Source organism: Aulonocara sp. 'chitande type north' Nkhata Bay, linkage group LG16 (assembly GCF_057382095.1).
Source record: "Aulonocara sp. 'chitande type north' Nkhata Bay isolate Kocher_YH1m ecotype deep benthic linkage group LG16, A_spYH_male_GT1.1, whole genome shotgun sequence".
Lineage (NCBI taxonomy): Eukaryota > Metazoa > Chordata > Actinopteri > Cichliformes > Cichlidae > Aulonocara > Aulonocara sp. 'chitande type north' Nkhata Bay.
This window is the reverse complement of record NC_141359.1, coordinates 30,164,209-30,177,907: the sequence shown is the minus strand read 5'-3', so window position 1 is coordinate 30,177,907 and position 13,699 is coordinate 30,164,209. Positions and strand designations below refer to the sequence as shown.

The following is a 13,699-nucleotide window of genomic DNA, read 5'->3' as shown; positions in this document are numbered from 1 at the left end:
CCGGAGAGGCTAATAAACTGAGCACAAGCTATTAAACCAACTAAACACAGCACACAGGGGTGGGTTTAGCAGTGGACACACACGCACGCCAGCACACATACACACACGTGTGCACACACAGGCTGTAGTAAAAGCTGAATGGCACATCACGCAACACAAGCAGTTTTTTAAAACCTTAATTCGACGCGCTCGTCTTCTGTGTGAAAGGACTCGCCGTCGACTTTCGCGTCACTTAAACTTTTGCATGATACCTAACCAGATGCAGTTAAAGATGCTATAAATGTCAAGATGATGTGGGTCATTTTGAGTTCTATAAATACAAAGCAGTGCAAACGGTGATGCTAAAATACCATTCTGCTCAGAACAATCACCCAAAAACGTATCCCGTGTGTGTGTAAGCCACTATTGTGCAGTAAACATTTAAAACCTGCCCTGTACGACAGACCTACCCACCAGTTCTTCTATCAATGACACATTACAGCTCGGCACATCTTACAACACTTTCAAACCAGTACCTCACAGGGTGGATATAGAAACAGGCTCTTTCCTTTCTCCCTCTATCTTCCCCCTCCCCGCCCCCTTCATCATCTTCATCCTACTTGACAAAATGCAGGGCCTCGGCCACCACCACGGAGCCTTTGCTGCTGTCAAGGCAGGTGACAAGCTTGAAGCCCGATCTCAGTGCTAGCATCACTGTCTCTAGTTTCAGACAGTCAAGTGTGCACAGGAATGTGCTGTCCTCCTTCAGAACGAGCCGCGAGCCAGGCTCCGACTTGATGAAGTGTCGGAACTGTATCACGTTGGATGACACCACAAATTCTTCCGGAAAGCCATCCAAGCGGCTCTTGGAGATCTGCACCAGCCGCCCTTTGACCTTATCGATGAAGGCGGGGTCACTGCAGTACACCTTGAGGCCCTGCGACCTCTCGTGGCTATCCGTCACCTCCAGGAAGGCGGGTTCCCGCAGTGCCGCCCTCTGAGTTTCCCACTCGACCACAGCCTCCACCAGTTCAGTCAGGCGGTAAAAATCGGCCTCTCGTCGCAGGAGCCCCGCCTCCCGGAAGTCATCGGGCAGCTGGAGCTCTCCTGTTCGGAGGTAGTTGAGCACATGGCGAAAAACCGGACCATCTCTGTCGATGAAGGGGTTGCCCATGGAATCGGTGTGCTGGACCGCCTTCTTACCGTTGGCCACCTCCTCGAGAAACGAGCCCTGTTGTTTGGCAAGGGTGGTCCGGTGGGCCGTGTACAGGAACCCCCCTACGTTGAGGGTGATGGTGCCCGAGGAGGGCTTCTTGAAGCTCTTGCTGGGCTGCAGCAGGTCCGGGTTGATGTGCCTCAGTTCACTTTCCATCCTGCTGAGGTCCCATTCCATTCTCCAGACGCCCTCTCCAGCCTCGACCCAGCCTCGGAGCTGGTGTGTCTGCTCAGCTGTGCGCGTGTGTGTCTGTGTGTGCTCGGTACCAATCGAGTCAGTTTTTTTTTCTTTCTCTTCCCCCCTCTCCTTTGGATCTGACTTTGTGGGTCGGTGCGGCAGCAGAGGAAATAAGAAGGTGTTGTCAGCTGTCTGTATAGTGAGAGCAAATGTGTCTGAGAGCGTGTGATGGTGGATGGGTGAGTGCTGCCTGGCAGAGGAGCGACAGTGAACTGGGAGCTGAAAACAGACTCGCTCTCTGTTCTGCTCCGTGTCCCTCCTCTCGCTGTCTCTCTCTCTCTCTCTGTCTCTTCTACTCTTTCTGTCTCTCTCTCTCTCTTTAAGAGTGGGTGGGCAGGCAGCGTCACATACAGGGAGGAGAGAGAGGGAGTATGTGAGCAAACATCAGAGGAGTACAGACTCCAGAAGCTCGCTCTTTTTCTTTCTTTCACTCTGTCTTTAATTATCTTGGATAAAAAAGGTGCAAAGCTCAGCTCTAGCTGTTAGTTAACACACACATACACACACATGCACGCAAGCCATGCTTTCACCAGATGGAGGGGGGAGGGTTGCTTCCATAATTTTTGTGGTGTGAAATTGTCTCAGCGTGTGTGAGTCTGAATATGAAACTCCTTTTTGCAGCCAGATCCATCTGTTTTACCACACAGCGCTTCATGTGAACTGGAATCTGTCTGAAATCTCCGGTCATGACGGGGAGGAGGCGGCTGGCCTCGTTTCATGTAAATTTATGTGACTCTCCTGCTTTCCTTCTTGCGAGGTAACAGGCGGGCCCTCTGTCTTAGCAAATTGTTTATTGATCGTGCCCGTGTGTGTGTGTGTGTGTGTGTGTGTGTGTGCGCGTGCGTGCGCTCGCTTTGAGGGCCTTGTGAAGGAAATGGACCAATTACAGTCCACGGTGGTCCGGTCATGAAGGACAGCTTTTGAATTGGTTAATGCTTTTGGCCTGTAGCCTCCTGTCAGGGGAAAAATGGTCCACTGGTCGCTCGGTACTAACGACTCACGCCGTCGCTGTTTACGTGTGTCCGTGTGTGCTTATTTTTGTTCTGCGTTTCACTCTTTTTTTTTTTTTTTTTTTTTTTTCTTTTTTTTTTTGTATCTCCTCCAGCGCGACTACAAATGTGAAAGAAATCACAGTTCATATCAAACACGAGGAAACACGCAGAGCGGCTCCAGCAGTGCTGACTGGTAACAGCGTGTGATAAAAACATAAAAGTCTGCGCATACCACACAGATGATTTGGTCTGGTGCTTCATGCTTACACTCTAACACACTAAACACTATGTTAAATAACTGTAGTTGGGCTGAAAATGGAAGAAAAATTACCATTCTAGGAAGCTACTAAATAAATAACAGTAAATGATACGTATCAGTTTTGTGGTAGATGTTCATTTTATAGCAGAAGCTGCTCTAAAGTGTGAGTGTGCAAAATCAATGTGTACTTCAGCTTCCATGTGGTGATTTAATGATTTTGGTAAACATATAATCCATAAAAGAAACATCTTTGCATCAGTCTTATTATGCAGTCGCCTTTTAAGAACAGGTTTTCCTCGTGTCCTCTTTATTACTTGTTGGTGTTTCTATATTAGAAGTGGAAAATGTCAGCAGTCAGATTGCTCCCATGTTGAACTCCCTGCATTTCTTATTTATCACGCAAGCACTTACACAAACACTCAGGCCCGATAGCCTGCACACTAAATCCATGTTTACTCTTGATTCTGACCCGCGCAGCTACTGCTGCAGAAATATTTCAGTGCAGACGGTTTGTAACCTACTTTAGATGTGTTTTTACACCAGGGAGGCAATGCCAGTTAATTTGCATAATTTATCATCACTTGCACAGAAGTCTGGCAGTGACAAAATACCTGGATTGTGGCGGTTTGTCACCGGAGGGCAACGGAGACGGGGCGCCTTCTTTTGCAGTGGTGTTTATGTTTGATTACTCACTAGCAAAATATTGTTAAGGCATTTAAATTTACTTGCCTTGTGAGAAAATACAGTTATACGAGTAGTGGAAGATTAGGTTATCTCGATGTAACATTTAGCGGTAGCAAGCTTGTCGAAAATGAGTAAAGCAGGCTAAAAAAATGCCTTTTACAGTGGGATAACTAAAGCTAGAGACTCGGGATTATCTGTTGAAGCCCTGCTGCAGTTGCTTACCAGTATATGAGTCAGAGGTGTGAAGATATCTCGTTTATCGAAGTTTTTCATGGTAAATTTCTGAAGAAACTACTTAAGGTGAATAAAAATGTCCAGACATGGTTTGTGGTGTGGATTATTGGATACCAGCAGGATCAAGTTATCCTCTTATGTTTAGTTCATTAAGGAATCAATACAATAAGGATGCTTTTAAATCAGAGTGGGTAGTGACATTAAAACAAGTTTCTGATTACACCTCATTTTCTTATTTATGGTGAGGTACCAATGTGATGAATGACAGCCTCTGCATAAATTATAGAACATTTAGGCAAGGTCTTCAATTGGGAGATTACCCATGCAGCTTAGATTATTCAGATCAGGTCAGAATCCAGCAGTAACGGGCAGATGTCTTGGTGCTGAGTATGTTGTGAATATTGCAGAGTTTTGTGAATGACTTGTATCTGCATTTGGGTGCTTTTGGATCTGTTGGTTATCTATTTATTTCTTTTCTTTGTTTCCTTTCTGATGCGTAAAATGAAGTCCTGCCTTATGCATGGCTTCTCTTTTACCCCACAATGGATCTAATGAGAATGAGGGGGAAAAAAAATTAAAAGGCAGAAAAGAAAAAATGCATTATAATTAATTTAAGAGCTTCAACAAAATGATTATTGGTTACACCCCAGTGTGAAAAACCTAAAGCTATTCAGTTTAAAGAAAACCAGCAAATATTCACACTTGTTTCTGTAACTACTGAAAATTTTGGCTTGATTGCTTTAAAATATGTCAGTGAATAGCTGTTAAATCTAAATATATTAGAATGCAATACATTAAACTGAATAATCCCTGTGAGCATGAAAAATAGCTGCATTGCTGCACCTTTTAAGAATCAATAATGAAGCAGAAAGGTTATAAATCAGAGTATATTACATTAAAAAGTCTTTTTCATGTGTGTCTGCTTATTTGTAGATCCTCCATTTATCCCTGCTCTTTTACCCTTAATAACAGACAGAAATGAATAAAATAGGCTACACTGATTGCTTTTCCACCGAAAAAGCAACAAGTATGTTCCACTGATGCAACAGGTTATCACCCACTTACTCCTCAGAGCTGCTGCTGCTGCTGTAGATGTAAATGAATCATGTAGGCAAGTGCACTGATTGAAGATTCACTTGAACTGAAACACTTTATTCAAACATGCGAGCGCTCTCTGATTGATGTGTGACTGAAATGCTTCTTTTCCTTGCCTACGTGGGGTAGTTGATCCCCAAAACGACGGCTCCTGCACGTCGCCTCTGTGATCTTTCTGTTCATAAGTGATTAGTTGTATCATCGTTAACGACACTCAATTGGAATCACAAACGAGGACAAGATGCAGCGGAGAGGATTGTGGGAGGTTTGACCTGCTTTCTGCTCTCTTTATTAAAACAGCCTCGCCGGGGACCGCCGTCGTCTTCAAACGTCGGTGGGAATCTGTTAGTCGCGGCTGTTGTCAAAGTGACAGCTTTTTGAATGTTTGAAATAAATTCCCCAAAATGCTGCTAGCAAGGACTCTCCTTCGCTCTTAAAGGTGGTGAATTATTCATAGAGCCGCTCTAAGAGCTTGTGGTGTAACATGGAGTCACTGACTGCTGTGAAGCTGGCATGGCAACCACTTAAAATGGGGTCTTGCGCGAGCTCGGAGCTGTCAATCTCTCGCTTTATTCATTATGGAAGTCTGTCTGCTGTAAAGGGTCTGCATGTGTTAGTCCCAGTGGATCGAGCTGATCAGATGGGAGCAGCGTATTTTTAAAATGATGACTGTGTGAATTTTGATTTGATCACAGCTACTTTTTCTTTTTATGAATATCAGCACCCTATTACCAATATTATTTTTTCAGTAATACAAACAAGCAAATATGACCCATGGAGGAAAAGGGGAAATATATCATAAACAATGTTTAAATGCACACGGAGCTCCCATCTCTATAAAAAACAAATAAATAAAAAAATCAACAAAAGGCTGCCTGATTTGTGATGAAAAACTATCCTGATGCTTAATATTACACCTCTTAAATATTGGTTTATTAGTATTTGTATGTAGTATATGTAGTATTTGCCTCACAGAGCTGCTGGCATGGGTGTAGAGCAGTTTTGTGTAACAAGTCAGAACTTCCTGAATAGAAAGAAACTGCTCAGGTATACATTCACCAGCCACTTTATTAGGTACATTTTGCTGGTACCGGGTTGGATCGCTTTTTGCCTTTCGATTTATATAGTGCCAAATCACTACAGTAGTCACCTCAAGGCGCTTTATATTATTATGGTAAATATCCTACAATAATACAGAGAAAGCCCAAACAATCAAATGGGCTATGAGCAAGCAATTGGTGACAGTGGGAAAGAAAAACTTCCATTTGACAGGAAGAAGCCTCGGGCAGAACCAGGCTCTGAGAAAACTGTCCTAATTCTTCATGGCACAGATAACAGCAATGTGCTCAAAACATTCCTCAGAGATTTTAGCTGTGTTGATGTGACAGCATCACACAGTGGCTGCAGAGTTGTCGGCTGCACATCCACGAACCAACCTCCCCTTTCTGTCGCATCCCATAGGTGCTCTTTTGGATTGAGATCTGCTGACTGTTGAGGCTTAGTACAGTGGGCATGGTCAGCAACAGTACTCAGGTAGGCTTTGATATTTAAATGCTCAGTTGGTGCTAAGGAGCCCAACATGTGCTAAAAAAATATCCCCCACAACACCACCAGCCTGACGCCATATTTAGACTTCTAAAGGGAATCTTTGCAGAGCCTACGACTTAACGTACATAAGCAGCCAACGTCATTGCTGGCATTTATGCTGGTGCTGGTGCATTATGTGTTAACTACCATGTGGTAATGTCCCAGAGTTTTATATGCCCTCCCACAACACTGATAAGGATGAGCAGAAGGGGATGGATGGATGGATAATTAGTCCTTATATTGAGATGATAATTATTCTCTGAACTATTTAAAAAAACAAGTGGACAAATGTATAGGAGGAATTGACGGTACTGCCCTTATGGTACTTAGCATGAATCCCCCATCAGTTGATACGAGGCAGCATGCATTCATGCTTTCATGTTGTTTATGCCAAATTCTGACCCTCTCAGCCTCAGCTTCTTCTCAGCCTCAGCTTGAAGCCACTCAGTAGACATTTTCTCTTTTTTGGACTGTTTTGCGTAAACCCCTGAGACGGTTCTTTGGGAAAATCCAAGCAGATCAGCAGTTTGTGAATATTCATACCAGACCATTTGGCACCAACGAGCGTGCCATATTCAAAGTCACTTAAATCACTTTTCTTCTCCTTTCTGATGCTCAGTTTGAATTTCAGCAGGTCACCGTGTCTACACGCCTAAATACACAGACTTCCTGCCGTGTGATTGCTGATTGGATATTTGGTTTAAAACCTAATTGCAACGTGCTCAGTGAGTACCTGCCAAGAAAATGAACATAGACCTGGTCAGGAAGAGGCTCAGATTTATCCAAGCTGCTAAAAAGTTTACTTCCACAATCCTGTGTTCTACATCACAATTAAAGCAGTATAAATGAATTTTATGCGTTATGATTTATACATTATTAAAAATGTTCAGAGGTCAAGATTCATTCAGAGGCTTTATTACCAGCAGGTCCACTGTATAGATCGGATTTGCAGAACAACATTATTTTCTGTTGCATCCTGACTGACTCCTTTAATTAAGTTAACGCTGCTGTGCCACATGCGTAAATGAGCACATCACTCTCAATTTAAAGGTCTTATTGTTTCTGCTGCTGGGTGATCCTTCGGGAAATTTTTACACGTGGCCAGCTGTGGGCAACCGACAGGAAGTCACTGAGTTCAATGCTCCTACAAAATCCCAGCTGAGTTTCAGTGATCCCTCAATTAACATCATTTCAAGATTAAAGGACGTAACTGTCTTCAATTTTCTTTATGAATCAAGCAGCAACCTGAAATTGAGCCAGGTTAAGAGCACATTTACAGGATAGTGAAAAAAGCAATTTCTCATTTGGAAACTGACGAGGTTGTTTTAATTGACACGTGTCCCTGCCACGGGCCTCACCTCGAGTAACAGCAGCCACTGAATGGGACCTTTGTACTGTGTTTGCGCTTTTGGTTCCTTTTTGGAGCATTTTAATGCAATTTTATGACATGGCTTCCTGTGTAGCACAGCAAGCCGAAGAAGTCAGTGCTCCAGTTTTGGTGATTGAAATATTAGTACTTAATTAGTCGGTTACTTAGAAGTAATTAGGAGATTTGTGCTTTTATGTGTTGCACCTCTAATTGATGACCTAACGCTTGACCCTCTCGTCTAAATATGGCGAATTCTGGCTTTAAAAATGTATCTCAGCAGCCAAAATGCTAATGTAGAAGTTTGAAAATGCAGTGCCCAGAAACCGTAGACTGTATATAAATGATGACTGTAGCCACCATGACATCACTCTCTGTTTTTAGCTCTTTAAAACCAGATGCCTCGAACACAGGGCAGATCTGACTGAAACTGTGGAACCAAGGCTAATGCTTTGTTAATCATATGTCAATAACTGATGATTATACCTTTGTTTATCCATCTTAGTGGATAATAATGACCATAATTTACAAAATAAACATCATCTTGTATTTAGTGTGACTTCAAAGCATCAACAGAGCCCATAAATTGGTCAGAAAAGCATTTACTGAGGTCACAGGTCCAAGGAGCCGTGAGGAGTCCCTCTCTGCGGGAGATTAAAAGAATCCAGCTTAAAGGCATTTATCCAATGGATTCAGTATTTAGACAGATCCATCTTTTAGATAAAGCCTATAATCTTCATGGAAACTGCTCAGCTCATAACTATACTTTCATGGCTTGTATTCATCAATTAAAGTTCAGGTGTGTTTGTACAAAGACTGTCCTGAGAGGTTGGCAAATAATCAATGAAAGCTTCTTTAAGGGGTTTATAAGGTGGGCATATTTCATTTTCTACTGTTCTAGGAGAGCATGATCCCCTCCCAAAATGCATGATTGTATGATACCTGTAAAGGCACAAAGGTGAGATTTATAATAAAAGCCACTCTGACATTAAAATCCACCCTATTTTTAAACCTTTTTTAAAAACTCTCAATGCTCCGTTTTGCCCAAGAGGTTTTAAGGTGAGAAACAGACTCATTTATGCCAGACCGGTCCACTCGTAATTAAATGGCCCAGCACTCCTCTGTGTATTTACGGCACTTCAAAGCCTACTTGTTGCATATGCTAATCAACTTTAAAATCAAAACGAGTGGGTTGAGTAGAAGTGCAAACGTCAGAAAATCACTTCAAAGTTAACGAATGGAATCATTAAATTTCTTTAATGAAGCAGCCTCTGGGCTTGGCAGATATGAGCTTTAATGGGAAATTATATTTGGAGATCCAATCAGTGACTTTGCCCCCGTCATGTCCTTACCCACCCCCCACCCTAGCAAACTCATTGCTTGCTTGTCATTATGTTTAGACTAGCCTGCCACAGCTGTTGTATATGTATGTGTGCACACAGTGTGTTCATGTCTATTTCCCTTTGTCTGTTGTATTTAGTAGCTGATAAAGTAAACTCCCAAGTATAAAAATTTGATGATGTCTAAAAGCTAGATGCATAAACTTCATTCAAGTTTCCAGACCTAAACAAAAACATCAAAATGATTAAACTTTAATCCCACGCATTTTTGTTGTATGAATTTTTAATATTAATCAAACTCAATTATTCCACATAAAGTCAACCAATTTTTTAAATATATACAATAGCTTAGGTGTGTTTTAAGAAGCTGTACAAAATATAGCCTTAATAATATTAATATTTTCGGTGTTAAAACCTTCAGAGTACAAAGGGGTGAATCAAAATTCATGTTATTGTTTGAGCATTTATGAGTCGTCAGAATGCTTTAAGTACGGGAGCTGCCTACATGATATTTTCATATTTCAAGATCTATTTTATTCACAATTCACTGCGGGGTTTTTTTTCTATAACTCTTCCATAACAAGCTACATTATTATCATGATATATCATAGCTTCAGTAGGAAGAAGCTTCACAAATGTAATGTAAGATTAACATTGTAACGTTGTAACGTTAAAGTAAGAGAAATAAGTATTGGTGCCCTGGATGTTTGATCCATTTTTCTCATAACTCACTTGAAGAACTTTAAAGAGAGTATTCATTGTATACTTTTAAGGGTCAAATTACCATGTGGGGTAGGTCAAAATAAGTTATAATATAGCAAAGGTTTCCAGTTCAGTGTCAACTATATGCTTTGTCAAAGAGGAAAGTCTTAAGCTTGTTCTTAAAAGTAGAGACAGCTTCTGTCCAGCCTGGGAACTGGTTCCACAGACTCACAGTTGTCTAACATAGCAGTAATAAAGGCACGAACTAGTGTTTTAGCATCACTCTGAGGTTTCTAATTTTGGAGATGTTGCGCAAATGGAAAAAACCAGTCTGACATATTTGTTTAGTATGCGCATTGAAAAGCACATCCTGGTCAACAACAGACTCCCAAGATTCCTCACAGTGTTCACAGTGTTACTGCAGGCCAAGCTAACAGAGTACCAGAGTAAGCATCTAGTTACACAACATATTTATAAGATTTTTAAAGCCGAGTACAATAACCTCAGTTTCATCTCAATTTAGAAACAGAAAATAAAAGTCATCCAGGTCTTTAAGGCATTCCTGTAGTTTAAATAATTGGTGTGTTTTATCTGACTCCATGGATTTCACATATTCATTAGTGTAGTTCTGACATATCACATGGATCAACCAAGAAGTAGTACCATCCATCCATTTTTGTCACTGATCTGGGTGCATATTTTGGTTGTAGCGGTCTAAACAGAGACACTGAAGTGTTCCTGAGCCAGCTGACAAATGTAATCTCTGCAGCATGTTCTGAGTGTATCCGGGGATCTCTTCCCAGTTTGATATGAAACGCCTCACCTAAAAGGATTCCTGAAGGCATCCTCGTCAGATCCCCAAACCACCTCAACTGGCTTCTTTTCATCAGTTGTTTGTACTCATGATGTCATTCTTTTGGTCACTGCCCACAGCTCGTGATCAGGGTAAGGCTGGGAATGCAGATCAAACAGCAAATCAGCAGCTTTTTCCTCAATATTCTCTCTTACAAAAAATAGTCTGGAAACAAATGCTAATATATATATTTCTTATCTTTTGCCTTTTGAACACATAGAGAGGCCTGGAGAAGCATTTACTGTTTAAATAACAATACTTTGGTCAGAGTTAATAGGGTTTCACCACTTCGGTGGCGCTGTCAAGGTTCTCCAACAAAGGCCAAAGCAGCAGTCATTATGTGCAGAGCTGTGACTTTTTATAGCCCCATATTATTAACTCATCACATATAAACCATCATCAAGTGTGAAGTCATGAGGTTAATCATATAATAATGAACATTTCTCAAACACCAAAAAGGCTTCACAACAAAGCACCTGGAAAAAAATATCCCTACATCAGTAACTACGGCCCTGAAAGTAACCAGAGTACAATAATTTACAAATACTTTCAGGTGCATGCATTTATTGATGATGGAGTCAAGAAGTATACAAAATCTATTTGGATGCAAAAAATGAAGAAGTAAGCCACAATTAACTGAGTAAAATAAGTAAGGAAGTGGATGTTTCAGCATCGAAATGATCCTGAAGCAAAGCGAGACCTGCTGAAAAAAACTGATAAGGAGAAATCAAAGTCTAAATCTCTCCAAAGACCAGTGATGTCAGCGTGTTGATGCCCCGGAGAGGATGATCTGAAAGCTTTGCTCAAATGCTGAGCAAAGATTTCACCTACTGCAGAAACGGACTCATTAAATACATATAAAAGCTCCATTGCAATTCTTTAAGATCCAAGATCTGAAAAACTTGATACAAAACCTTGACGTTTAATGAAGCCACTGTCCAGACATATTACTCTATATTGATAATATATTTATTTTTATGGAATATCTTAAATATCTTACCTACAATGACATTGAAGTTTGGCCTAAATGCACAAACACCTTTTTGGATTTCAGTAAAGTGTCCAGGTTTAACGATATTTTGCATATCATATAGCTGCTATAGTAAATTTATTTGTAACACTTAAATGAGAGTAACACTTCTATATGATGATAGTAACATTTCTGGAAACGTTTGAGTTTTGGATCTCTGTTAACTGCAGTGCTTTTCTTTATTGTGCAGTGTTTTTTGTATTTTTTTTTAAGCATTGATTTGCTTGTGTGTCTTTTTTTCCCAAGCTACAGTGCTCTGCTTTACGTACATACACTTGTACTGATGAAATTAAGAGAGAGACTAAAGTAGGATGAATTATGATACAGTTTGCATTGTTCTTCATGATGTTACTCTCCAGTTTTTAGAACAAACATATTTTCCTGCATCTCAACTATATAAAAGAAACTGTGCTGCTACATGTTTTTTATTTTTATTTTTATTTTTATTTTTTTACAACTCCCATGTCTGCACTGCTTTCCACTGCACTATATTGTGGCTCTGACTGCGGCACTTTTAGATGGTATTTTTTGTTATTATGATATCAATCATGCTTAACTGTCCAAAAAACTGAACACAGTCACTTTGCTATACATACAATACAATTTAAAAGCAACCCAAAGCAATAGATCTGTCACTACTGCTACTTGGAAAATCATGGAGGCTGTAATAGTGCAGAGTGCAGAGCTGGGTTAGGCCACACGTTTTCACTGACACTGAAAAAGAAAAAGAAAAAAACAAAACGCTCATAATAACCTTTCAACAAATTTTTTATTCAGATGGCATGAGAGGGAATCAGACAGCTACACTGGCTTTAGCTAATCTAGTCTGTGACAAGAGACTTCGGCTAATCAAAACCCTTTTAGGTTATCTGTATGAAAAGGAACGGTCTACACAGAAGGTAAGACTTTGCAGAGGACTTGAACCTGGGATAACAGGGTTGGAGTCTTGTGCAAAGCCAAAACTGAGGATTGCCTAATGCTTGCTTTACAGCATAGCTCTTTGTGCACCTTCCCAAAAACAAAAGTACAAGTCACAAAGACATAGACCTCAACAAATGTGACTGGTATGTTTGGAAGTTATATAGAAGGACTGGTACGGTGTCTGCGCTAAACACCAAACAGACTGAGACTCGACAACAAGATAAAAGGAACATGGAGAAAGCGTGATAACTGAAACAAGGAATATAATACGCACAATAGGGTTGGGCGATATGTAAAAATTTTCCAACCGGGAATCGTCAGTCGAACAATGTGTGATATATTCGCGCATGTGCAGACTTTTTGATGGGCGGGGCAATGTAATCATGGGCGGGGCAATGTAATCATGCATTTTTTTTCTTACGTATTCTTTTTTTTCCTGACTTGTATTTTCCTCCGTTTTAAATAATTTCCCCCAGGGATCAATAAAGTATTCTGATTCTGATTCTGATTCTGATGCATGGACTGATTTGCGCGTTTACAACACAGAAGAAGTACAAACGGGGACGAACTAATTAAAAATAAATAAATAAATAAAAAAACGCTATCAGCATTAATGCAGCTTAAACGCGATCATCACAATTAAGATTTTTAACAGTCTCAACCCATCTGGAGCGCAGAATGAACAAAATTTGGACAAACTGCTGATATGTGTTGACAGAGAAGCCAAGAAAGGGCCATTTTTGTACATTTCTGCCTACTGCGGCTTTAATTGAACCATTTCCAGTTGAGATCTGATCTGCTGCTGCACTACATCACACCTGTGTTTACATCTTCTTAGTTCATGATTGTAAATGAAGTGGGTAAAACGTTAGTTACGTGTTATAAGGAAATCCAGCACACGAAGGTATAAAAGTAAGCAGTGCACAAGTCTAGAAGAAATCAGCTGATTTTCACATGACCATACATCGATTGTAGATTCACACCTTATACTTCCATCTCCACTTCATCTTATCACCTACAGCTGGCTCTAGAAAACCATGTGTATGCGCGTGTGTGCGTTCTCACTGCGCCATCTGTCTTTATGAACATCAGTTTGTGTGTGAAATTATTCAAATTGTGCTTTTTTTTCTGAATACTCGTGTGCCTACAAACGGTTCCTGAGAGCAAAAACTAGTGTAAACCCATGAAGATCACAGTTGGCAAT

At 40.7% G+C, this 13,699-nt stretch overlaps 2 protein-coding genes across 2 annotated transcripts in view; one reads left to right on the top strand and one right to left on the bottom strand.

The window, feature by feature from the left end:
* Positions 1 to 13,699, top strand: part of LOC147311805 (general transcription factor IIF subunit 2-like) — a 70,818-nt gene that overhangs the window by 37,827 nt on the left and 19,292 nt on the right. The window lies entirely within an intron of this gene.
* On the bottom strand, positions 577 to 1,692 carry kctd4 (potassium channel tetramerization domain containing 4). The gene has a single exon (XM_086265694.1). The coding sequence runs from the start codon at positions 1,370 to 1,372 to the stop codon at positions 596 to 598; it is 777 nt and encodes a 258-aa protein (XP_086121820.1). The 5' UTR covers positions 1,373 to 1,692; the 3' UTR covers positions 577 to 595.